Source organism: Rhopalosiphum padi, chromosome 4 (assembly GCF_020882245.1).
Source record: "Rhopalosiphum padi isolate XX-2018 chromosome 4, ASM2088224v1, whole genome shotgun sequence".
In the NCBI taxonomy this organism is placed as follows: domain Eukaryota; kingdom Metazoa; phylum Arthropoda; class Insecta; order Hemiptera; family Aphididae; genus Rhopalosiphum; species Rhopalosiphum padi.
In genome coordinates this window covers 36,470,146-36,497,251 of record NC_083600.1, presented here as the reverse complement: position 1 = coordinate 36,497,251, position 27,106 = coordinate 36,470,146, and the positions used below count along the sequence as shown (strand labels likewise).

The 27,106-nt window shown below is 27.2% G+C and overlaps 2 protein-coding genes across 2 annotated transcripts; one reads left to right on the top strand and one right to left on the bottom strand.

The window, feature by feature from the left end:
- Positions 1-5,500: 5,500 nt before the first annotated feature.
- On the top strand, positions 5,501-13,711 carry LOC132928239 (zinc finger protein 883-like). The gene is made up of 5 exons (XM_060992771.1): positions 5,501-6,040; positions 7,022-7,121; positions 9,976-10,024; positions 10,145-10,686; positions 10,761-13,711. The coding sequence occupies exons 2-5, from the start codon at positions 7,024-7,026 to the stop codon at positions 12,130-12,132; spliced, it is 2,061 nt and encodes a 686-aa protein (XP_060848754.1). The 5' UTR covers positions 5,501-6,040; positions 7,022-7,023; the 3' UTR covers positions 12,133-13,711.
- A 1,272-nt stretch (positions 13,712-14,983) lies between these two features.
- On the bottom strand, positions 14,984-22,409 carry LOC132928238 (pre-mRNA-splicing factor ATP-dependent RNA helicase PRP16). Its single transcript, XM_060992770.1, has 18 exons — positions 22,171-22,409; positions 21,958-22,093; positions 21,723-21,886; positions 21,505-21,661; positions 20,624-20,805; positions 20,246-20,460; positions 19,417-20,166; positions 19,183-19,329; positions 18,879-19,089; positions 18,577-18,795; positions 17,917-18,076; positions 17,667-17,817; positions 17,428-17,599; positions 17,217-17,358; positions 16,997-17,157; positions 16,761-16,915; positions 15,387-15,601; positions 14,984-15,305 (listed from the first exon to the last, which is right to left on the bottom strand). Exons 1-18 carry the CDS (start codon positions 22,325-22,327, stop codon positions 15,227-15,229), a joined length of 3,573 nt encoding a protein of 1,190 aa, XP_060848753.1. The 5' UTR covers positions 22,328-22,409; the 3' UTR covers positions 14,984-15,226.
- Between the last annotated feature and the right edge of the window lie 4,697 nt (positions 22,410-27,106).

Below are 27,106 nucleotides of genomic sequence, written 5' to 3'. Positions count from 1 at the left end.
ACTAAATTTTAATTTCAAATTTCAGTTTCATTTCTATGTTTCGACTTTGGTATTGACATCGTATATGACAGGCTTACATTTTCAATACATATTGTTACGATATAATATATAATATATTAAACATTAACAACATAATTAGTGTGGAGATATCATTTGGCTGTGGGCATAATAATCGATCTGAAGTCTGGAAGACGCTTTTTTGCTACATGTGACTTATTAGTTGTTATTAATAGGAATTTAATAATAACATACTATAGTATCTATAAACATATGTTTCAATTTGTTATACCTACTATAAATAAATAATAATGATATTAAAGTAAATTAAAATTATACTCGGTAAAATATAGATTTGAATACCTAATCTAAAAAATTAATTTCAACCATCAAATTTTTGATCAAACTCCCACAGTCCCACATCTTTTGCTATAAATTATAACTATTACTAGTTCACCGATCGGCCATTACGAGAAAAAAAATAATCGCGAGTGTGGAAATAGAAAAATGTATACGACAACGACATCTATTTGTAAAAGTAAGCGATCGCCCCGAAGCGGTTCTTTGCATGCAATTTGAAAAGTTTAAAACAATATCAGTAGATAGCGTTGTCAATATCAAGATGCAATTAAAATAAATAAATCGTGATCTACCTAACTCAATAGAAGACCTTCCAATCTAGTGGCGTCTATGATAATATATTACTGGAATCATATTTATGTGTCGATAATACTAGAGTGTTAGGTGGGAAGGAAGAGGGATGCAAAGGATAAATTTGAATGGTATTGAGTTCTTTAAAGTACATTATAATAAATGGGGCACCAAGATCGGAAACCAAAATTTGTATTAAAAATTATTTATTATTTTTCAATTTGAATTTAACAACAACTCTTATAAAAATTAAATTATAAGAGGTCAACACACCCGCATGTGTAGTCTCTGTCTTACAAACGTACTACATGGCCAATTTTCGTTTAGTTGAACCAATTTTGTGTGTTTAGCTTAACCCCTTCTTGCATAGTGTGCCATATGTGGCACAAATTAGTTTTTCGTAATTTGTTGCTGTGAAAATATAGCTATGACATAATTACATTTTTTTTTTGTATAATTAAATCTTCAAACAAGGGCGTACTTAGGGGGGGGGGGGTAATATAAGTGTTAGAACACCCCCCATCAGCCGTATTTTGTTTTATTTGACCAAACTCCAAAACTTGGCTCACGAAATGCAAAATAATCATTCATAATTGTAGTTATATTATTTTTCCTACAACTCATATTATGCTGTTAGTCATATTGCCATATTGGCAACGATCCTTGTCTAAGAGCATCTAAGAGTGAATGCTCCTTTTCAACTCTCCGTATACTTATTAGTTATTTAAGAAAATCCTGTTGGAGAAAACGGGGTGAATGGCTTAGAATTAATGAATATCCATAGAGATGTACCTATATCTACAGCAGAGGTTATTGATGAACTTGCTCTCCTGCTTATAATTCAAATAAGTAGGTACCTAATCATAATATGTGTATCATTATACTCATTCTTTTCAATTTCATGTTTTTTTTTAATACTATAGGTTGTAGTTGTTGGTTTAGTATTATATAGTGTATTATTTACTTTATGTGATTTAGAATATAAAAGTAATTATTTTAGTTAGGTATACTATAAAAGTTTTATACAATTTGTAGATCTTACACATACTGTCTTAATATAATCATTTTAATTAATATAATAATTTATATCAATACATGGTATTTGTTAATGTAATACGGGGGTATAGGGGGCGGAGCCCTACTATAAGTCTATTAAATGTTTAAAACACCCCCGTAAAATAAATCCTGGAGACGTCACTGTCTTCAAATATACAGAAATATTTAAGTGAAGCTACTAAAAGAATAACAAAGAAAATACGAAACAAAAATATCAAGGTTAAATGGAAAAATGTATGTTTACTATGTTAAGTCCAGGTACTTAAATTATTTAATATGGTCAACGATAGATCCGAGCGACTCTGATGAATATACTTACTGATTTTACTCTTATGTCTGTAGTGTGTATTTCTTTCTTTGTCTGCTAATGAAACTGATTATATAATAATGTTGACTAACCCGGTTTTGTAATAGGTTTAGGAATATTCACAATTGAAATATATTAAAATCTACTTTAGCTTAGCTTTACTAGCAAGATAATGAATAAACAATAATATGAATATTGCTAAAATTATAATTATCTTTTAAAATATGAAATCAAGATGAAAAATGTTTTAAAAATATATGTATAATATTATCCGAGTATAATTATTTTTGTATAATTTTACCTATTTGCTACAGACACTTATATTATCCACGGAGATTTTTGGCACCTTTTAAAAGGTTCACCTCCCCTTCTAATTTATACAAACTTACATAATTATTAATTAAATTTATAAAAACTGAGTCATTATTGGTAATATCAAGGGAGCTTTAGGATCATACTGAACACTAGTACTGCCATTACTGGATTCTTTTATCATCTCTTTTTCTTTTTTAGATTTCATAGAACGTCTCAGTACTTCTTATATGTGCATTGTCCGTATTGAGTGTGTACAATGTACATACTACTTATAATACTATAATGCAGGGACGATGAGAAATTGACGGTCCACGAATCTTTATAATATAGCTCGTACTACATTTTCAAACTACTTTATGTTAATTTATTATTTATACTTTTATAAAATCGATATAATATTTATTGTAAAACGTAGATATGAATTATTCGAAGAAAGTGATACATTTAGTTCTGTAAAAAACGCAATTGAACCATTTGGTAGTTTCAAAAAAATGTTATTATTCATCAGTTGTGATTGATGGTGCAAAATCTTTTTTTTTTTTGGTTTCTATCCTCTCTGGCCTGATAGATTTTAAAATTCTGCAGAAAATTAGACCTCTTTTAATTTTCAGTTGCTTATCCTTGCTATAATGGATACGAATAAATCATACATGAATTAAGATCTACGATGTAAAAACGAAATTATCTATATGTACATAGGTACTACAATATTTATTGGCACAGTTTCATTATTGTTAAAAATATAGTGTTGTTTATTTAGAATTTAGATAAAAGTAAATATTAAAATATTTTGAATGTAGATATATTTTAAAACATAATTTTTGATATTGTAATTTATAATATTTGTATAAATTAGAAATAAATAATACAATTTGTAGTAGGAATATTATATGAAACGTTTCATTGAAAATATTGTTATTCTTTTGGCTTGCCCTATAGGCGCAATTTGAGGGGGACAAAAGATAGAGAAGCTTCACTACCCTCAGTTTTTTCATTGAAATTGCGCCCCTGGCTTGCCCTTATAAATCAATTTTTTTACTAAAACTACTTACGATGTCGACGTTGGAAGAATAACGTTAAATATTTTCACGTTATGAATTAATAATTTATATTAATGCAAAAATGGTACCTATAGGTTAGGTCAAATAGGGGGATAAAAATTAATTTTTACGACTCTTTATTGCTTCTTCGTTATTTGAAACTATTCAAATCTATAGGTATGCTATATAATAATAATACAAAATGTCAGATATAATTTTTAATCCTAAACCATACGAGTAAAACTAAGAAGCATTAACTAAACATACATTACACTTTTTATCTAAACTTTATTTTTGAAAAAAAATTGGTAAGTGCACGTGGTGGCATGAAATACGAAATCAGAGTACGAGAAGAAAAGTCAATATATGTTTAAGAATTGTTCAATTCGAAAAAGTTATATAACAAGGGTGTTGTACGTTTAGTAGTCTATTCATAACGCCAAATAAACATACTTTTTTTATTTCATACATTTTTACAATTTATACTCATTATTAACTTTTAACGAATAATCCAAATTGATAGCAATTTTATTATTGAAGGTTTCTTATGAGGATGTTAGTGTACCAATTGTTTACTCATGTACAATTGCGTTCACCATGGCCCATGTGTGACTATATCATATAACATTTTAAGAGTGGGAAATAAAAAAAATCTAAAATATAAGCTAAATAAAGGTATATAATGTTATTTTAACATATAAATATAAAATATGTACTATACATTATAATGATATGCTATTATTTCTATAACAATTTTAAAATGATTATATCTCATTTAAAAATATTAATATCAATAAAAGCTTTGATATAAGTAACCAATATAATAATCTTATTTTTAAGTTTATAAAAAGTGGTCAATTAATTATAAATTTAAATATTAAAATTAACTATTTAAAATTGGATCTGTTGTATACTTGTATATGTACTATGTTGCGCGTGAGTCAGAGAAAAAATAAATAGTACGTTGCAAATATCCTCTAAAACTGAGAAAAGATTTTTAGATTTATAATACCTATATTAGGTTATAAAATATAATAATATGTTATGCATTATCCCTGCGCCATTAATATAATACTAAATTCGTGAAAACTGGTATTGGTCATACCGGAAGTAAAAATATTATTTATGGGTACGACTATTTAGAGTTCGAAGTATTCTATTTTAATTTTCGAGTATTAATTTCAATAAGCTTTTACTCATAGTCTTCGAGCTGTTCGAAATTTGACGAAGTTCAGCGTTCTTGTTTGAGAACCCACCCATCCATTCCATCCCTTTTTACTAAATCCATGTAATCGCGTCAACTTTGAATATTAGATAGGTACATATTAATGTCTGCTTTGCATGTATACCCATGAATAGAGTTGTATACACTATTAAAATAACATTCTTTACATGTATGACCACCATCTAGTATAATACAATAAAAAATTAGCGTTTTTTATGTGGTGTATCGACCGCGTTATTATCACCAATATATTATTATCCGCGTGTCGAAAATATTATTTGGTTGTGTGCGTGTGAACAACGATCGTCGTCGGCGTATATCAGGTAATGTATATAGGCAATGCAGCGTAATACTACGACTACTACTAAGTGCTAACTACCGTCTACGACTATTATATAGGTACAAGCTCGACACACACACACAACAAAAAAAACGCGTAATTCGTGATTAGAAGTCTGCCGTTGCGTGTTCTGCCCCATTATATATTATACGCCTGCTGTTATGTCATGTGATGGACGTTTACGGCGATGGTGGGGGTTGGGGGAACACCACTAGAAAAAAATATTAATCGATTTTTTCAAAATTCTTTCCGCGGGTGGACGAAAAATATAAAGAGCTCGTCACGACCTGAGGACGACCGGTTTGTCCTTGGTAAGTAATGGTAAATAGTAAATACCAAATGGTAAAGTAAAAGTCTCAAACTCATCGCCGCCGCCGCCGAAACGGCCGTCCGGACAATAGAATCAGTGTCGCCAACCGATGACCGACAAGGGTTGGTGTGTACCGTATGTGCGACACTGGTACAGTGGTTGTTTTTACGCCAATCATCAAGACGGTCGCCCCCAAACCGAAATAAATAAATAATAATAATAATAATATTAAAACACCCATATTATATACATCGTGTGGTGTTACTTTGTTTTTTTTTTGTCCGTCGGGTTTTTTGTGATATTATCATTTATCATCTCGTAGAACTATCGAACACTATTATCATCTGATCATCATCATCCTATTATATTATTAATATATAAAATAGAATAGAGTACAACAACAATAATAATAATAATATTTGTAATAATAGTAATAATAATAATATTAATATTGATGAAACGCAATAATGGAGAAATCAAAAAACTTTGTGGTATATTAGTTTTGACATTACCGACTTACCGTGATATCGAACGATTATTATTTATTGTTATTGTTTATGAGTGTGCGTGACATCGACAACAATAATTAACGTACCCTAAACCTCTGCCTATTGCTCAGGCCCGTTCGTTGTGTGTCCGCTCGTGATAATTCCGTCGACATTCACCCAAGAAAATTAAGCGTTCGACTACGGCGATTGGATTCTGTTTAATGTGTGGCTGGCCGTCTTGACGTTAATGATTTGAAGACATCTGCTCACGATTAACATCAACTGAACTTCGAAACGACGAAAAAATATCAGTAAGTAAATACTTTTAATTTATTATGTACTTGACCGTCTGTAGTTTTAATGCTTTTTAGTGCTAAGGAAATACTGTGGCTTTAAGAAAAATATTGTCAAGATATTTTTCCAAATGAAGGAAAAGTGTTAATATTAATATCCACAGGTTGTTCATCTCTGTCTATTTGCTGTACTATTGTGGCATTTTATTATATTCTTACAATTAAGTCTCAGTAATTATCTAATCTACTCCTGTATAATATATTTTTCTTTGGGCATAATGGAGGCAGATTAGATTCAACTGAACTTTATTTATTTATACTTGAAATTTAATATCTATTGAATACAAAAACCGTTTGGTGAGGAGAAATATTATTTAGCAATATACAGAACATTTTTGTTATTTTATTTTTTTGGCTACTTAGCCACTGATTAGGAATAATTTATTACACTTTTTAAAAGTGCCGACTCACTTGAAGTATATACAGTTAAATTATTTTAAATTCCTAATTAAAGGGGGAAATTAAATTAGTTTTCTTATTTAATTTGTATTATGTATCTAATACATCTTATACTTGATTAATTAAGTCAGGATTCCTAATGTATGTAAAAGCACACGGTAGGTAGGTTAGAAGCTTTTACTTAAGGTTTTTACTATGTAGTAAAACAGTAGAACATTCATTGGAAAAATTCAGACTAATTTTCAGTAGTCACATAATTTTGAATATGATTTTTGCTCCATTAAATACATTATATGATACTACATATATTTTGTTATTTAACTACAATTTTAATTATTAATGATGAATTTCTTTAATTTTGAAACTCTTAACTCATACAACTTGTAGTAAATAATTAATATAGTTATACAGTTAAAAAGACTTGTAATTTCTTGTTTGTAATATGAGCTTATATAAACACCAAATAGTTTTGTATTTATTTTTGTGATTTTTTTTTATGAATATTAATTAATATTAACCTAAATATTTTTTTGATTTCAGAAATGAACGGTAGCGTGGAAATTGTTGTTACAGAAAAATCTGGGGAGAAACGTTTGGTCACTGTCCAAGGAGCCACCGTTGAAACTACAGATGATCGACGGTAAGTTTTTAAATGTTTAATAGAAAAATGTGCAGCTCTCCCCACTCCATTTTGGGCCTCTTACTTCTTTTTATCTGGACCCTAGTCTATATCTTAAAATATTCTATTATAGCTTAGATAAACTAAAAAGTATAAACAACTGTTGTATATAACCAAAGTAAGTCATAATTTTTGGATAAATTTTAACAGCATTTAAATCAATAATATTTAATGAATGAGCGGAATAAGAGTATAATGCTAACTTATTACAATTTTTTTTTTTACTTATCTGTACTCGTTTTAATTTTCCATTGATATTGGTACCATGATTGTGTCCTTAATAGCTGCAATCTTCAATAATTATCTTTAAATTTTTGGGTATTGAAGTTAAAAAATTGAAAATAACTTATCCAATTTTTAGAAAAAAATTTATACATTTGACAGGACATTAAACATTTATAATATAATATAATTTTTTTATTTTAATTTGTTATATTAAATTTCATGTTTGTAAAGTTAATATAAAACTAAACATTCTCACAGAATAAACAGTTTGGCTGATCTAATTACAGACATGGTGTGTATTTTATAATTATATTCAATTTTAGAATTTTAATCTAATTTTTTTAATAAACTAACAAGTTTTTATTTTATATAAGTATGTAATTAAAATTAGTGTTTGCACTATGCACATAATGACAGGGTCTGGAACTTCTATGATTTTTTACAGTTTGGGTTATAGTTCCAATGAGGCTTATAAAAAAAAATCGATTGGTTCTTTAAAATACCGAATAATAGCTTTAGTTACGGTAAATTTCAGTATTTTAGGTATAGTATTTTAGTATTTTTCAAATTATAAATAAAAATAAAAATACAAACTTCATATTTAAATCAAATGTTGGGATTAAATAATAGTTATCACAGTAGGTTAAGAACTTAGTTTATGATTTTAGTTTTAAAAACATCTAAAACACTCATTGTAAGAAGTTGTGGTATTGTACATCATAGTTTTATACAATTTCATACTGAATAGTATTAATCATGTGATTTTATTTAAATAGTGGTTTAAGTTTTTGTAAGATATGAAGAAATGATCAACTTTGTAGTTGTTAGTTTTACTACAACTTGCTTGCTTACTGAACATATATTTATTAGTCTAGGATACAATTTGATAATAACTTAAAAGCACACGTGTTTATTATTTTTCTAGTGATCATTTTATTAGTTATAAACTCGTAAATATCACTAGATGTCATCGTCCAAAGCTAAAAAATAAACTATAGGGAAATAATCATAATAATGCTCAATGGGTTATTCACTAATAAACAGGTAAATAACAATTTTAGTAACTGATCATATTTGATCTTTTTATAGATTTTTCTTAAAAATTATAATCTTTGTATATCTTATATTATAATGAAATTCAATGAACCAATTATTATTATCCAAATAAATAATATAGCTAAATAATAATTGAATTGAAAGGATCTGAAAGATTTTCTACCAACAAATATTGGTTTCTAAGAAAATCCAAAAAATATTCCGGTTCAAATACTGATATTTTTAATTTTGGTTCTAAGTCTTGTTAAATGGTTCAAACATCAAACTTATTATTGTTGGATATACCAAAATATTTTTAAAAAGTTTAACTTAATATAAATTATCAATAACAAAACAATAGAATATAGAACCATTGTAGAAAAACTGGAATAATAAATCACTTACTAACAAATTAAGAAACTTAAGACACTTATAAAAAAAATATAAATAAAATAGAGAAGAAGAAATAACTACCCGAGTGAGATAGGACATATGCACTTAACTTTCTTCTACCTTATAAACATAGAACTAGCTTCAACATGTAACACATGTAATGAAAACTTAACTTTCAATTAAATTGTGATCAAAATATACTAAAGCATGAAAATCTTTATTATCTTAACTTCTCTGTTATACTAACTTAATAAAAATATAAAAACAAAAATAATTTTTATATTTTTCCTTAAAATAAACTTTAGCCAAACATTGTAAACAATTTAATTTGATTTAAGTTTTTGCTATAGCTAGTATTCAATTTTTGTAAGCTAATTAATAACTATACTTGTTGAAGCCTTAAGGTACCTATCCACACTGTGTTTTAGCTAGTCCATTTGATTTTATATTTTAATGTCCTATACTGCAAAATTATGTGGTTGGGCAGACATCTGTTTCATCCCATCAAAATACATACTGGGGTTGGCACCTTACAAATAATAAATAATATTAAAAAGATCTATACAACTTAAAATGTGATGTAATGGTAAAATATTATTGATATTCTAGTTAATGAAAAAATAAAAATATTTTATTTTGGAGAAGTTATGAAGATGAAAGTAGTATAATTATAATAATATATATTTTGTGTTTCGGATTATTGCAAATATACTGTTTAAATTCTTATATAGTTTGATTATATTTTTAATAATTGTATGGGTTTATATTGATAATTGCATACAATAAAAATACTAGTTTCAGTTATGATATAAAGTTTAGATATTTATATTAAACATATCATTAAATTTCTCTAGCTTTAAAATATTATTTTTAATGAATGTTTATAGTTACTAAATTAAAAATTTTTAAAGATAATTAACAATAATTAGTTTTAAAAATTGTGTTTTAAAAAATATTTAACCATACTTAATGCATATAATTATGTGCCACTATACACAATACACATAATTTTCAATATCTATTGCTTTTTCAATCCTATTCTAAATTTTAGGTTAGTTGTTGTTGATAAGTTATTCTAAGTTATTATAATATGTATAATTTATAAAAATGAATATAAACATTTAATTATTCTTATTGAAGTTAATATTTATAAATATTTCAGGGTGCATGAAAATATTGGATATGGGATATTTGTTCAAGGATTAAATGGAGTAAGTATTTCATTTTTTGACTTTCTATTATTTTTAAAAATATCTATAGTAACATGTTGATCTTAATTTAATTATATAAAAGTAATTTAATTCTAATAAAAGTTTGTTTTCAAATTGTAGGATTTAGCTCATCTATTATTGGATCAAGAAGAAGTGGGGACTATGACTGTAGAAAGTTTAGCAAAAATAATCAATGGTCAAGAAGCTATAAGTGTATCTGGACAAATACAAATAAATAATTTAAAAATTGAAAATGTGGATTTATCTAATCAAGAAGGAACAACAGAAATTTATATTGCTGAAGAAAAGAATATTGCAATTGATATGGCCAATGAAGCAGTGGCAAACTGTCAAAGTCTTATGCGACCTAACCCCATGGATGAACTACAATGTCAAAAATGTGGCAAACGATTTTCAGATGTTAATGCCTTAAAATCACATGAAGTGTCTCATGAACTTGGGGAAAATGTTGATTGTAAATTTTTGTGTACTGTCTGTGGAGAAAAATTTGATAAGGCAAATGCATTGAGTGCACATTTAGTCATTCATCGCAATATCAAGTTACATCATTGTGAAGTTTGTGGATTAGTTTTTTCTGATGATCAATCTTTAAAAGAACATGCTCAAGTGCATTCTCGTCAGAAACTACACGCTTGTGAAAAGTATGTTTTTTATTTAAAATAACCTTGTACATTTTTCTATTGCTATATTATAAATTGTATTTTTTTTTCCTCAGATGTGATAAGAAATTTCCCTCAAGTTACAGACTGTTTCGTCATATGACAATTCATACAGAAAATCCTCCTTTTGTTTGTGATCAATGTGGTGTGTCTGTTGCAAATAAAAGCGATTTAAAACTTCACATCATGAAACATACTGGGAGTGCTGTGTATACATGTACTGAATGTGATAAGAGTTTTTTAAAGCCATCTTGTTTGCAACGACATTCAAGCGTACATACTGGTGAACGACCATTGCATTGTAAAACTTGTAACATGACATTTACTTATTCCAGTAATTTGTGTGGGCATCTAATAGCTAGTACAAAAGCAAAGCCACATCCGTGCACTATGTGTGAAAAATCATTTCGACGACCATCTGATTTAGAACGCCACATGATGATTCATACCGGTGAACGACCGTTTGTGTGTCAAGTTTGCTCCATGTCATTTATTACCAATTATAATTTAAAAGTACATTCAATGATCCATAATGGGGGTTTACCTTATCCATGTACATCTTGTGATAAAGCGTTTAGCAAACCTTCAGAATTGCAAAGACATAAATTGGTACACTCGAGAGAAAAGCCATTTTCATGTGTCAAATGTGAAGCTACATTCACAAATCAAAGTAACCTTAAAGCTCATATGATAACTCATACAGGTCGAAAACCATTCCCCTGTCGTATTTGCAATAAAGGATTTACACGTCCATCAGATGTCAAACGTCATATGCTTACACATACTGGTTGTCGTCCTTTTGCATGTGATGTATGTGGCTTGGCATTTGCAGATTCATCAAATTTGAAAAAACATTCGTTGACCCACTCTAAAGATGATCAAAAACTTGCTTTGCAACATCAATGTCCATCATGTTGTATGTCCTTTTTCTCATATGAACAACTCAATGAACATTTGCTCTCTGGAAATTGTACCAATAATAGTGGACAAGCCGAACCCAAGTACTCGTGCAAAGAATGTGGTGCTACGTTTAATCATGCACTTCACTTACAGGAGCATGCTATCATGCATTCAAATCATAGATCAGTGCATAGGTGTGATGTATGCAACAAAACATTCATTCAAGAGTCATTTTTGATTGCACATAAAGCTTCTCATACTGAATCACGACCTCATCGTTGTGACATTTGTTTGAAGAGGTTCAAGAGTACATCTCATCTAAAGAATCATGTGATGATACATTCTGGTGTAAAACCTTTTGAATGCACTGTTTGTAACAAGTCCTTTTTGAAGCTAGCTTCATTGAGACGTCATTATGCCACACATGATCGTATAAATTTCTCATCCGCTGTTTGCCACCAATGTGGTAAATCATTTCTCAATCAAGAGTATTTGAAAAAACACAGTGTTGTACATGCTGATGCGTAACACAGATAAATATGGATAAAAATGATTTTGTTCACTCGTTATTATTATTATCAGTGAACTGTATAATAGAGTCTTTAAGTATTGATCATTTACAATTTTTTTGTAGTGAATACAATATGAAGTGTAGATAAATATTAGATTTTATGTAAATATGAAATTGTTTTTTATAATTGGTAAATAATTATAATGTATTGTTGCTTTTTAGTTTTTATTTAATTCAAATGTTCTTTTTAAATATGAAAATTTATTAAAATTTGAACATTAATTTAATACAGATAACAATGTATAATATTATTAAATCAGATAATATAATTAGAAAATTAGAATTTCTTTAATTTTCATAAATCAATATTTAACCAATTATTTTTTTTTTATATAAAAAATATATATTGTTGTTAAAATGTTTAAGCCTCACAAGTTCCCAATATAATGTATTTTTGTATGATAAATGTAGTTTAAAATATTTACATCAAGTGTAATTAGATTTTGATTTAATTGTAAATACTTTACAAAGTTATTTTATTTTAAATTAATGATTATTATTAGTATTAATAACTTTTAATATTATATTTTATAGCTTATTAGAGTATAGAAATAACTGACTTAAATTATGACACTGCACATATCTTTTATTCTTCCCATATAGCTTAATTAATTAATGTGCAAAATGATTACGATTTGTACTTGATTGACTAATTATTGAGTATTTGTTGTCTCCCTGCCATTAAGCTAAATAAAGTGTATAACCCCACTTTCAGGTGCCCATCAGCAGTTTTTTGTCTAAAATGCCGGTATTTGTGATCAATATTACCCTACCTTGATATCTTATGTGCAGGTTAGTTAAGTATATAATCTGTGTATGAAAGAAAGGTAGAATAATTCTTATAATATTTGAAATTTTATTTTATTTTAATCCATATACTATATTTTATGTATAATTTCAAGTTATATACATTAATTATAATAGGTTATTTTCCACACTATTTAAAATTGGCACTACAAATTTTTAATAAAAACATCATTATAACAAATTAAATATGACATTTAAGGATCTATAGGATATTGTCTTATTTTTTATTATTTTTATTTAGGTGTAATATTAGCTATTAACAATGCTACTATTAATTATTTATTTTAATTTGAAAGTTTGAACAATATAAAAAATATAGGACAATATTGATAGTCACCTATGGTATGGCTGGGTGTTAACATTTGTATGGCACGGTGGCAGGGCAATAACACAAGTACCAATAATTATCTTAACTGTTTAGTCATAATTCTGGATTATTACATTGAAAACATTTCAATACGCCGGATCTTAAATCAAGGTAAATTATGTATGTAATTGTGCAACTTATTTTAGAAAGATGTAAATAATATGCTAAGCAATATATAAATTTATAAATATATATATATTTTTTAAAGTACATAATATAATATTAGGTATACTTTTTATGTAAATTAAATTATAATTGACAGCTATTAAAGCTGTTTATAACTATACACATAATATATATTATATAATATATGGACATGTATTTTAGTTTTGACCGTAATATACAAGCATATATTTTTAGCATTTTCATTTTTAAAATTTTACTTTAATCTACCAAAAACAATTTTTATTATGATATTTAAAAAAATTTTCTTTTTCATACATTATAAACCAAAAGGTTTTAGGTTTCTAAACGAGTTTAGAACATCTTATAACTCAGTTGTATCCGATCATACGTTAATTACTAGAACATACTTATTAATTACTTGGTAGTTTTTAATACTACAGTTGAATAATGAATGAATAAATAAATAATTTCACAACACTATAATAGTTATATTCAAAGTAAAATTATACTCGTCAGCATTAAAATATGTATCAAACATAAAAATTATCAAATTTTTCCTAAATTGTGTATAGTTATATGCGCTGTATTAATTTATGTTTAGAAACCAGGAATTTAGTACACTCGCGAACTGAGTTTTTTTTAACTTGTTCAATGAGTCACTTTATTAGGCACTATAATGATTATAATTATAACTCTTTAAATTAGAATAATTTACATAGTTACCTAAATCACTTATTAACTTTTGCATAATATTAGATATACTATAGGTACCTGTGGCTATGTTGACCAGGTGACAGTTACAAATAATGTGTTTTTGATGTTATACAATGCAGTAGTGGATTTGATTTGTCTTTTAAAGAGGGGTGGCGCAATATCCTTTTTGTCCAAAAATCCCTTATATAATGCATAAATTAACATTTAATATATACATTTTTAAGCAAGTTATGAGTGCGTAAAATGTTTAAATTTTAAAATGCTCATTATTTGCTATAAATTGGACTAATCGGAGAAAAAATAGATATACAAACACATAAATACTTCTTACCTTTAAATTTGATAGTAAGTCTACACACTTTTCTATTAAAGCTAACAACAAAGAATGGAACATAAATTTCCTATGATGTAAGACAGAGACAATGAATGTGGTTCATATAGTATCATGGGCTTACATGCAATTAATGTGTGTTTTATTTTTAAAATTAATGAATTTTGTTAGTACCTAACTAATATTTAATATTTAATTTTATAGTTTATTAAAGTATAGAAAAAAGTAAATAGCAGACTTCAATTATTACTCTGTAAATATTCTTTTATTTCTCCATATACTTTAAAGTTTAATTGAAAGCATAAAATGATTTTAAACTGCACCTGACAGAATAATAATATCATCATTTAATAGTTATTTATTTTAGATTTTTGCAATGAACGTATTTGAAAAGTCCAGACCTTAAGTCAAAGTTAATTATGTTTATAATTGTGAAATTTATTTTAAAATAATATAAATAATGTATGAAATTATAAACATATATTTTTTCAAGTAAATGTGTAATATACATATTATGTAGATAAAATAATAATTAACAGCTGTTGTGCCAATTTCACATAATATATATTTTATACATGGACATATATTTTAGTTTTTGGCCATAGTATACAAACATATTTTTAGTACCTATTGTTAAATTCAATTTCAACAATAATCAATTAATAAAAAAACAATAGTGTTTACAAGTACAATAAAATAAAGACTGCTATAGCCCCAAATTTCCTTGTTTGCGACGAAGTGTTGGGGTACCAGGTTCCCATTTACCTGGAGTAATGATTTCCACTCTATAAATCAGAAAAAAATGTTATGTCTCATATTTTATAATATTTTAATGATAATTATTTTTATAAACATGATATATTTACTTTCTGATGCTGGCCAATTGTTTACGTTCTTCTTCGAGTTTTCTTGCTTTCATTTCCTCTTGTGCTATCCTCATAGAACCTTCCATTTCTTGTAAGGTTTCCATGGTTTGTCGTTTTGCCGAACCTGATTTGCCAGTTTCCTTAACAGTAAAGAACATAGGACCCAACTCAGCCAACCAGTGGCCATCCACAGCAGTTACAGTTTGCATGTATTCCTATAGTATAAAAATTGAAAGTGTGCTTAAGTTAATTAGAAAATAAGATTTAATTTACATATATTATTCAAATAAAAATATTTTATTACTTAGTGTAAAAATTAAGTAAAAAAAGCGATAGTTAAACCCATTGGTAGTCTTATGTTTTCTATAAAATGGTAAGTAGTATGAAAGTGCTTACTTAAGTTTTTTATGTGATTTTGTAAATATATATTGTTAAAATAAGTTAGATCATAATTTTAAGATTATAAAGGTAAAAAGATGAATAGAAGAAAAAAAATGTCTTATCTGTTTTATAATAATTTGTATTTGACTTTAAATAGAGAATTGGGGCCATCACTTGACATCAAAAAGAGAATCTAAATCTTCTGATTGTACTACATTACTACCCATGAAATTATATTTTTTATCTATTTTTATATACTTATGAAACAATAACAGTAACAACTATGAACAAATGAAATAGAATAACAGCAATAATAGCTTAGTTTTTTGTGACTAAATGGCTAGACCGTCAATAGAAACCTAAACAATTCATAAAATGTTATCATTTAATTAAATTTATATTGGAAAGTATGTTAATTGAAATTGTTAATAGTTTTTGGTAAAATACACAAGATATTTCCAATTTTTTCCCGAACAAGATTAAATGTGAACACTGCACTATGATCAACTGGTTAAGTGAAGTTATAAAAAAGTTAAATATATATAATTTAAGTAAAGAAGAAACAGTTTACTTGACTCAAATTTATAAAATATTTATCGTTATTTCCCTATCAAGTAATATGAAAAAAATAAATACAAAAGACACCAATTTTGAAATCATAATATCATTTTTAATAATGCAACTTGGATATCATTTTAATAGATATCAGAGGCTATTCAGCATTTAGAATAGCAGTTAACGCATAACATTGGTATTATAAAAATAGTGTAGCCACTAAAACAATCTCTCTTAGTATTTTTACCTAGATAACAGATTTTTTTTATCAAATTTTACAAAACTATACAATAAAACCATTTTTTAATAATGTTACAAGACTTCATGTGTAATTACTATTTAATTTATTATAAACATAAATATTGAGCTGATGTTTAAATGTATAACAGGGTGTTATTAAATACTATAATATTTATGCACAAGAAAGTGTATATTTACCTTTGAAGTCATTATAAGTTCATGATATACAACATAATCAGGAGTAAAACCCATGCCAAAAAGAGCTGATGTAGGATGCAAATGACAAGGCATGCCTGTACGGCAATTTACATATTCACCAATTCCTTTTAATCTTGCTGCTTGGTGGAAGTAAGCTATATAAAATCAATGAATTATACTAAATTAATATTATTTACAATTTATAAAAATAAAAAACATGGTTTTGAATCACTTACCTGAACATATACATTTGCGAATAATGTCCCAATCTGTACCACAGGATATAATTTCTATTTTCTGTTGAACCATAATGTCTTTAAGTTGTTGTCTTACTTCACGAACTTTACGCATAGCTTTAATGTGAATAAAATGTTCGTTACACCAAGATGCTGAATAACTGTAAAAACATATTTTGTAAAAATTTTCTGTTATATAATAAATAATTAAAATAAAAACCTATTCTGCTTCCATTGGTTATAAACATTTAACATAGTTAAATGGTCAGATTCGGGAACTTGGAATTTTTCTCTGACATTGTCAGAATCTTCTTCTCGACCTTTTGGTCGGTAGAAAATTGAAGGCACAGATAACATAGAAACTATAAAAATATAATTAAACACATAATATATTGATTGTTTTAAAGTGCTTAATGACAATTCTTTATTACCAATGATTAATACATCAGCCGTGCAGTTCATCACTGATGATACTATTAACATCTTACACTGAGGCGGATCTAGTGGAAATTCAGCCATTTGACGTCCAAGAGATGTTAATTCTCCTGTATTATCTAAGGCTCCTAGTACCCACAGCTGGTATAAAGAATTTAAAATATTGTCCTGAAACATATAACGTTGAATTGGAGAAAATAATATTAATTTATAGAATATTTTAAGATAACGTTACTTGTGGAGGGGGGTCCATAAAATGAAACTGAAGTAAGTCTTGAACTCCTAATGATTTCAGCAATAACACTGTGTTAGCTAAATTGGTTCTTTGGATTTCAGGAACTGTACCCATCAGTAAATCATCTTTATATTGTCTTTCTGTGTATAATCTTAAAATTTAAAAATAGTTTTATTTTTTAAATAAAAATATTTATATAAAACTTATATTCAATTATTTTAAACTGATAATATCAAAAAACTTTATATACCGGAAACATTGTCCAGGACCTGTACGACCAGCTCTACCACTTCTTTGATTAGCATTTGCTTGGCTGATGGGATAAATTTGCAATGCATCCATACCGATTCGAGGATTATAAACTTTCATTTTACAATAACCAGTATCAACAACAAATTTAATTCCATCAACTGTAATAAGACAAAATAAAATAAAATATACTATCATAATATTTATTTTTTATATAAATATATATTGAAAAAAAAAATAATAAATTGGGTATATTTTTGATAAATTTGTAATTAATAAATATTATTCAAGTTAGGTGACATTAAACAATTGTTAATTTATAAATATTTTAAGTTATTCTTTATATATATTTTTAAATGTGATGGGTTTTCAAATAAAAATAATTTTAGCTGCATATTTTGATAATTTTATTTGAATATTTACATTTTTTTTTTGTTTGTTATTATTTATTAGTATTAACTATTAGCTATAAAGTTCTGTATACCCTAACACTGCTTTTAGATAAATCATCTTTTAAATATTTTTAAATTCATAGTATTGTCAATTATACTTAAATATTCATGAATATTAATTAAAATAAACCTATTATTATACACAAAACTTATACGTTATATATTTCAATAAGCACTAGTCTAACATGTTAATAAAAATTTAATTTTACCTGTTAATGATGTTTCTGCAATATTTGTAGCTACAACACATTTTCGTAATCCATCACTAGATTTTTGAAATATTTTAGCTTGTAAATCTGAAGGCAATTGTGAATAAATTGGGAGCACTAATAATTGTGGGGCATCGGCTATTTCGTTTAATCTCTCAGCTAGTGTTTCACATGTTACTTCAATATCCTCTTGACCGGGCATGAATATTAGTATATCACCTAATTAATAATAAAAATTATTAGGTATTAAAAGTTACATAAGTCAAAATTAATGAAAGAAATCTAATACAAATTTAACTTACCTTCATGAGGCTGTAAATGTATTTGCAATGCTTGTTTTACAGCAGCTTCAACATAGTCCTCACAAGGATTTTTGCTGAACATAACTTCTACTGGGAAAGTCCGACCAGCAATGTTAAATGTTGGTACGTTACCAAAAAATAAAGAAAATTTAGAAGCGTCCATTGTAGCTGATGTCACAATCAATTTGAGATCAGTACGTCTAGTAACCACCTATAAAGTGTTAAATTTGTATTTATTTATAACTGTTTACTCTCTAAAATGAGTTTTAAAATATTTAAATTTTATTATATTGTTAATAATTACTTCTCTTAAGAGACCAAAAAGAACATCAGTATTCAATGATCTTTCATGAGCTTCGTCCATGATAACGGCACTATAATTATCTAAATCTGGATCTCTCAATGATTCTCTAAGTAAAATACCATCAGTCATATATTTTATTACAGTTTTCTAGAAAAAAAAAAATGCAAATAAATAAATCTTTGAGAATTTAAAATGTTCTGAGTTATCAATTTTAAATATTTTAATGTAAATTACCTCAGAAGTACAATCTTCAAAACGAATAGCATATCCTACTTCATCACCAAGTTTGGTGTTCATTTCATCTGAAACACGTTTGGCCACTGACATAGCAGCAACTCTTCTCGGCTGTGTACAGCCAATCATGCCAAACTTGCTGTATCCTTCTTCATGGAGGTATTGCGTAAGTTGAGTAGTTTTACCACTACCTGTTTCACCAATAACAATGACAATATTATTCTCCCTAATGATATTCAACAGCTCTTGTCTGGCTGCAAACACTGGCAAATACTGTCTCTGCTGTGCATATGTCTTCTTTCTAGCAAAATCACTACTGGCTTCTGGTGTGTTTTTAATATGTTCAGCAAATTGTTGGTCAGTTTTGTAATCAGTTTCTCCTTCTTCATCGATTCGTTCATCTTTATCGTCTTCTTTTTTTTTTACTCCCATTATGTTTCCTATAGCAGTGCCTGCTACTTCCCAATGTTTCTTTTGGGCTCGTTTTCTTTCTTTTTGTTCTCTGAATGTTCGTACCAACATTGAACCTTTTCTGGCAACTATTGCTATGTCAGAAGTTGGATCTTTAACTGGTATAACAGGCTCAGGTTGTTTTGTGAACACAATCCGGCCGTCCAAAAATGGAGGTACAATATTATGTACCAATAGATGAACTCTGGCTTCATTGTCTTCATCAAAGTCCTCGTCTATGTCAACAGATACTACTACACCACTGGTCAACATACGATTACGTTCCCACAGTTCATTATCCTAAAATTAGTAATATATAAGTATTAATAAATTAATAAAATTGATAATTTAAATTAATTATTAATAGCATTCTACATACTTTATTAATTTGTCTTTGTTGTGCAGACATACGTTTCTTTTTACTTTGAGCTAATTGTTGTTCTTTTTTTTTGGCATATGATTCACTGACATCACTAAATGGATTATTAGTTTCATCAACTCCTTCATCTAAATTATACCATTGCCTATCCAAACGGTTTTGAGCTTCTTCCCATTCGTCACGATCAGTTTCGCTAGCCCATAATAGATCATTTTCTATAATGAAATTTTATAATATAATTTTATACTTCTTCATTCATCAAACATTATACAAAATAACTACCTAATGATAATAATAGTATCAAATTCTTAATATTATATAGGTAATTTAGGTATTTACCATTAATTTTAATAAGAATATATAATTTTTGGATTTTACCTTTTCCTGGTTTAGGTGTAGCTCCTGAAGCACGATTGCTATCCCATTTATTATACTTATAAGCTGGAGTAAATCTAGGTGTTCTAGTTGGATCATCATCAATACTAGATTTTGGAGTTGGCATATCCCATGTAGATGATTTATATGAAGACATATTATGATCATCTTCATCCCAAGTAGTTCTGAAAAATAGAAGATTGTTGTTATTTTGTATAAAAATAAACTACTTGGCTCTATTCTTAGAAAAATATACAAATAATAATAATTATAAATGAAAATGATTTGTTGGTAAGTAATTAAAAATTAAAAAAAAAATACATCATAAAATTAATTAGTAGGGTTGTTGTATTCAATTTACAAACATTTATTTTGTGTTATTTTTATGGGGATAACCTTACTACTCCTCTACGATTAATTATAAAATGAAAACATGTGATGTTGTGTTAGGTCCATCTTACTAACATAGAACAGTAAATTTTACATTTAAAATAGTTCATTGTATTACCCTGTTATTTTTAATATTGCAAATAATTGATCTATTATCAAATTTAAAGACAAGAATATTATTTAAGACTCAATGCAGGCTTTTTTTGTTATATTAATTTTTAAACAAGTATTTTAAAGTGCTTATGACTTGTTTTGAAATTAAAATATTAAAAAAAGACAACATAAACAAAATATGATATTAATTTATTAAAATATATCCATATTATAGTAACAATTATTAATAATTATATTATACAATTTTATTAATATTAATGTTATCAGAAACAGTTTAGTTTCAGAAAAATTAACTATAAATACTAAGACATTTTTTAAAAATATACAAGGTATGCCTCTTCTCTGAAGATGCCCTTGATGAAGACTGTAATATAACTCACCTAGATGGTGTATCTCGAAGTCTGACATTAGGAGTTAAAGGTTCATCTCTACTTCTATAAGATGGTGTTCTACTGGATCGATGATCACGGCTACCACTTCTTTCATGTTTTTTATAATACGGTTCATTTCGACGATTCCATTTGTCACCTTTGTCACCTACAAGAAAAGTATATGATGATTTAACTTTCAAAATTTTTACTTTATAATCATTACTTACTGCTTCTTCTCTCACGATGACGATTCCGCTTGTCTTTAGAATCTGAAGTTGAATAATGAACACCGCGGTTATATGATTTTTTCAATCTTTCCTGTTTTTCTATTGCTTGTTTTGATAACCCTCCAGTATATGTTGGAGTTTCTTCATGGGCTGATCGATAATGTCTATACATTAAAAATTAAAATATGTAATTAATATTTATCACACAATTAGTTTTTAAGTCATAAGGTCTTACCGGCTTTTGTTTTTATGTTTAAGATTGTCTTTTAAATGTGTCTCTTCAATATCTTGTCCTTCATCGTCATTGTCTGTAAAGGAATGTAACGTCGATTTCTTGGTTTTTTCTAATTCTCGTTCTAACCGTTTTTGAGCTAAAAATTGTTATACATTTATAATGGAAGGTGTCAATAATATAATTATTAATATTATACTGTAATAGAAAACTTACCAGCCAATTTGTCCAACCCAAGCAATGAACCTTTAGGTACATCAGGTATTTTAAACTCAAACTGTTCAGCAGGTTTAGGTTTTTTTTTAATAATTAGACCGCCTTCAGTGTGATTGTACCCGGACAACTTATGTACACCGTCTTCATCATCAGACATTTTTGAATTGCATTTATTGTACTATTTTTTTAAATTCAAATTTTAAAACGTAAACGTAAAGCAATGTAGTTAAAGTATAACACTATTATCACAGATTTTACTGCTTATCAATCAAAACAACAACCTTTTTTAGGATCGTTACTTTTTTTCTAAAGTCAACTTATCCTAATAACAAACATTTCTAAATTGTGTCATTGTTCTTATTTACATTTTGTTCTAATAGATATTCAAAAAATAAAAAATAAATTGATCCGATAGAAATTAATTTTAATATTATTTTAGTATTTGAGAAGAGGGAGTCAAAAGTCAAGAATTGTTATTTTATTATTATTCAAAAAATATAAATTGTAGACATTTGATACATTCTACAATTACTTGAATTAACATTTTTTTATAGGTACTAAGGTACACAAAGAAAATTTAAAAATATTTAGACTGATTTTAAGCTAGGTATTTATATATACTTTATAGAAAGTAAACATTTAAAAATTTTTTAAAATTTTTTTTTTTCATAAAATGTTTAATGCTTTGAAATACTTGGCTTTGAAAATAAATATGGTATCAAACATAATGTACCTACGCGGTAGGTCACTTCATTACATTATTCGAGAAAGTATAAGCTTAAAAAATTGTAAAAAATATAATTTAATCATATTGCATAACAATAATAATAAAGTAGGGTACATGATACCTATTTCATATAATATATGTATATTCCATGTATTGAATGACATACTTTTAAAATAATTAAATTATTTAAAACTTGTAATTTTACTCAAAAATTATTTGACGATGATAACAATAATTGTTCAAATGATAAAAAAGCTTATGCTTGCAGTCGTATTTCATTTCTATTTGCAATCCAAAAAATGTGTAGCTAAGTTATCGTCAAGCTATATTATGTAGTCTCAGTGGCGGTCAAACGAGGGGTGGATGAGTGGGATAGATCCCCCCATGAATTTTTTTCTCATATATTTTATTTTATTTATATTATGTTAATGATTACATTTTGTTTTAATTTTTTCTCAAAATAACGCTTATGAGCGTATATTATTATTATCTAGATTCTAGACTCATTCTAGGAATAAGGCTGTTATTATTATTAATATTTAGTAATTAGTTGCTTATACAAAATATACGGGAATTACCCAGCTCGGTGGTCATTCAATTACAACACACTCCTCCCTTGACCGGTCCATCGACCGAAACGTTATACCCGCATGTGTTGTCTTTGTCTTACTAATGTAGATCATAGCTAATTTGCGTTCAGCAGAACACATTTTGTGATGTTAGCATTAATATTAGAGTAAATTTATCTATTATCAAATTTAAAGGTAAGAATATTACATAGAAAATGTCATATGCTTTTATTGATATTATCATTTTAAAGTGATTTAAAGCTATGTAAAATATTACAACTTTAAAATATTCATAACTCGTTTTAAAATAATACTATCAATAAAAGCATATTATGATATTTTCCAGATAATATTCTTACCTTTAAATTTAATAATAGATAAATTTACTCTAATTTTAAAGCTAACATCACAAAATGTGTTCTGCTGAACGAAAATTTGCTATGATCTACATTAATAAGACAGAGACAACATATGCGGGTAGAACGTCCTCTTAATACAATAATACGTAGCTAACAGCTATGTCATTATAGTTGGCCAATTTATTGATTATTATTACATTTGTCACAATATTTTGTTACACAGACCACAATGTTTTGGCTTTCGTATTCGTCACTCGTGTCTCGTACAGTCATACTGTGTCGCGCATTATACATATTTAAACTGTCTGCTGTAAATTGTAATATATATTGTCTATAGTCTATTTTATAATGTCTAATAAAAGAAAAATTACCACCTATTTAACTTGTTCTACCACTTATCACTCGGACTAGGATGAAAAAAATAGTTTGATCCCTAAGATCATTACAGAAAATGAAGTTGTGGACTTGCCGATAATATTTGTTTAACTAATTAGTGTAAAATGTTTTATTTATGTCGTCTCAATGGCTTGTCCACTATGGCTGTTCATCGTGGGATTATAAATATAACCTCCAATGAAGTACTGGACTAATTGGCAGAAAAAAAAAAATTGATTTAATAATACAATACAAATATTGTTAATATTACATTGTTATAAATAAAGTACCAATTTACCTTAATTTAAAAAAAATTGATATTAGGCATAACCATAAATTATATTTTAATAGTTGTGCATATTAAAAAATCAGCCACATCCCTCACCATGATAAAATAATTTGACCGCCACTGTACGTATAGTCTGTTGATTTCTAGGAACAAAAATTAGTTTTTCGTGAAGTTTCGCGCGTACTATGTAACCGCGGGAAAAGCAAAAAGAGTATGCGTATGGTGCCTATCTACGACGCCTTGTGTTGCTTACTGTGATCGTAAAAATTATATCATTATAATGGTACGCAATATAATTGAAATATACATTGAGAAAATTGTAGCGTTTCGCTATAAATATTATATTGATTATTATTATTGATTATTTCATGATATTATATTTAAATTGAATTATACTTTTCATTTCAAAATACAATTTCAAAATCAATAACTTAGTCCCGGTCGTGTGACTGGTGTGAGGCATTGTGACAGGATTAGGAAGTAGAAAGTCTTACTATATACTAATTAATTGAGAGGACGTGATACCCGTACAAAGGGCGATTCACCATGCATGCTAATCACCGCCGTATATAGTTCAAAATAATAATAATCAGAATTTAGTAAATGCATAGTTTAAGAACTAAATAGGTATATCAACTTAGTTTGTCAAAATTGCAGACGTTATAAAGCAAAACAAATAATAACATAAAAAATGCATTATGTCGGGTTAAATGTTGCGTTATTATTCTTATATTATTTCAGTTATTCTTCTTAGATTTGTAAAATGTAACTTGAAAACTGACATTATTTTCGTACTATTTGGGTTTGATCCAACCATATATTTTTTTATAATGTTTCATAAAGATTTATTAATATACTTTAAGAAACTAAAAACTTAAATCTCTTAACTATATTAAAAATTTGTTTAAAAGATTATACAGTCCTACTTAGTACATATATAATATAATGTATAACATTAAAATTAAAATAACTGAAAGTCTTTTTTTAGTAGACTTTTATTTAATGCTGGTTATTGGTATGTTGACTTATTGTCTATAATGTAACAATAATTAGTTACATATACTTTCGAATTTTATTCGAATAGAATGTTAACGCGATTATTTTCTGTTAAATCAACATTTATTACATTTTATAAACAAATCATAAATATTTATTTATTACGTTATTACTTATTATGATATAAATAATATGTACTTGCAACCTACTCAATTAATTTCTATACAATGGTCAAGGGGAGATGTGCAACGCAACGATACCCAGCTATACTAGCAAGTGTAGTACTCTGCTTACCCGTTTAACTAACATTTGAGTGCTTATAAATAAAAATCTATTTATACGTTGAAACTGTCATAAATTCTGTAGTTTCAGAATAAAAATTCAAAAATATAGATTTTTGTTTTAAGTTATTAAATACTTGTTGGCTTAAATTAAATTTATCTAAAAACTGAAAAATAGAATTGATAAAATACATATTGTATCGTATTAAAGTACTCAGTTAAAAGTATCACACACTGAATACTATTCATACCATTGAAAATATTTTGTGCAAATTTAATACTACGTGGTATATTTAGATGACTGCTGTGGTGTTGTTGCGCGTAAGCTTAAATATCGCATTAGCCATTAATGTGTTAAAAATTAAAACTGTAGAACTGAAAACATTGTTATTGTGACGAGTTTAATGTAAAATCATGACAATATATATCATACACCTACTTAATAATACTCGCTTACGATAGGTGATTGACTCTAAAGTTTAGTTGGTCATAAATTGGTGGATGATTCCCTGAAACGGCGATAACGCTACTCGTTTTTTAATTTTATATATAAAATATAGAATATAGGTCGCCCGTCGAACTAGCTATAATAAGCGGTGCGTATACAGCCAAAAATGTACGGTGTAACCAATAATATATATAATATTTTAATTTAATATTCGACCGCTAAATGTATATTATAGATAATAAATGATAATATAACTAATCAAGTTCCATATTATATATATATAATAAGATGTAAATTTGAAAAATATATTTTTTTTGTATTTACTATTAAATAATACAATACTATATAGGGACCCCAAATTTTGTAGGTACCAGGAACCTGGCCCTGGCACTATAAGTAATAAATATTACCTATAATAATATAATATATTATTCTAAGAATAGTGCTTGTGAATTTTGAGAGTGATGGATTTGTTTTTGAAAATGATTATAGGTAATAGGTATATATAGCTACCACGGGCATTATAGAACGTAAATGATGTCGTATAGTTTAAGATAATTGCGAGAGTTTGCATGCATTTTTTAAAATTGAACACTGCGCAGGACTATTAAGAAATAACGGAAACGAATTTACCTTATCTGCAGTTTCCGATGCTACATGGTATTACTATATCAAATTTCGCGTTTTCAGCCAACCTTAGTGTACTTATATGTAGTTTTTTAATTTCCGGGACTCGAGTTTTGTATAAGTTTCTGAATGGGGTGATAGTTGGTGTTCGAGTAGGGGGTTACAGCCTTACAAGACGTAACTTATAGGAAAATATTATTTTAATTTAAATCTATTTTTATAGTTATTTTTATTCATATACGATAATATTTATTTATATTCAATA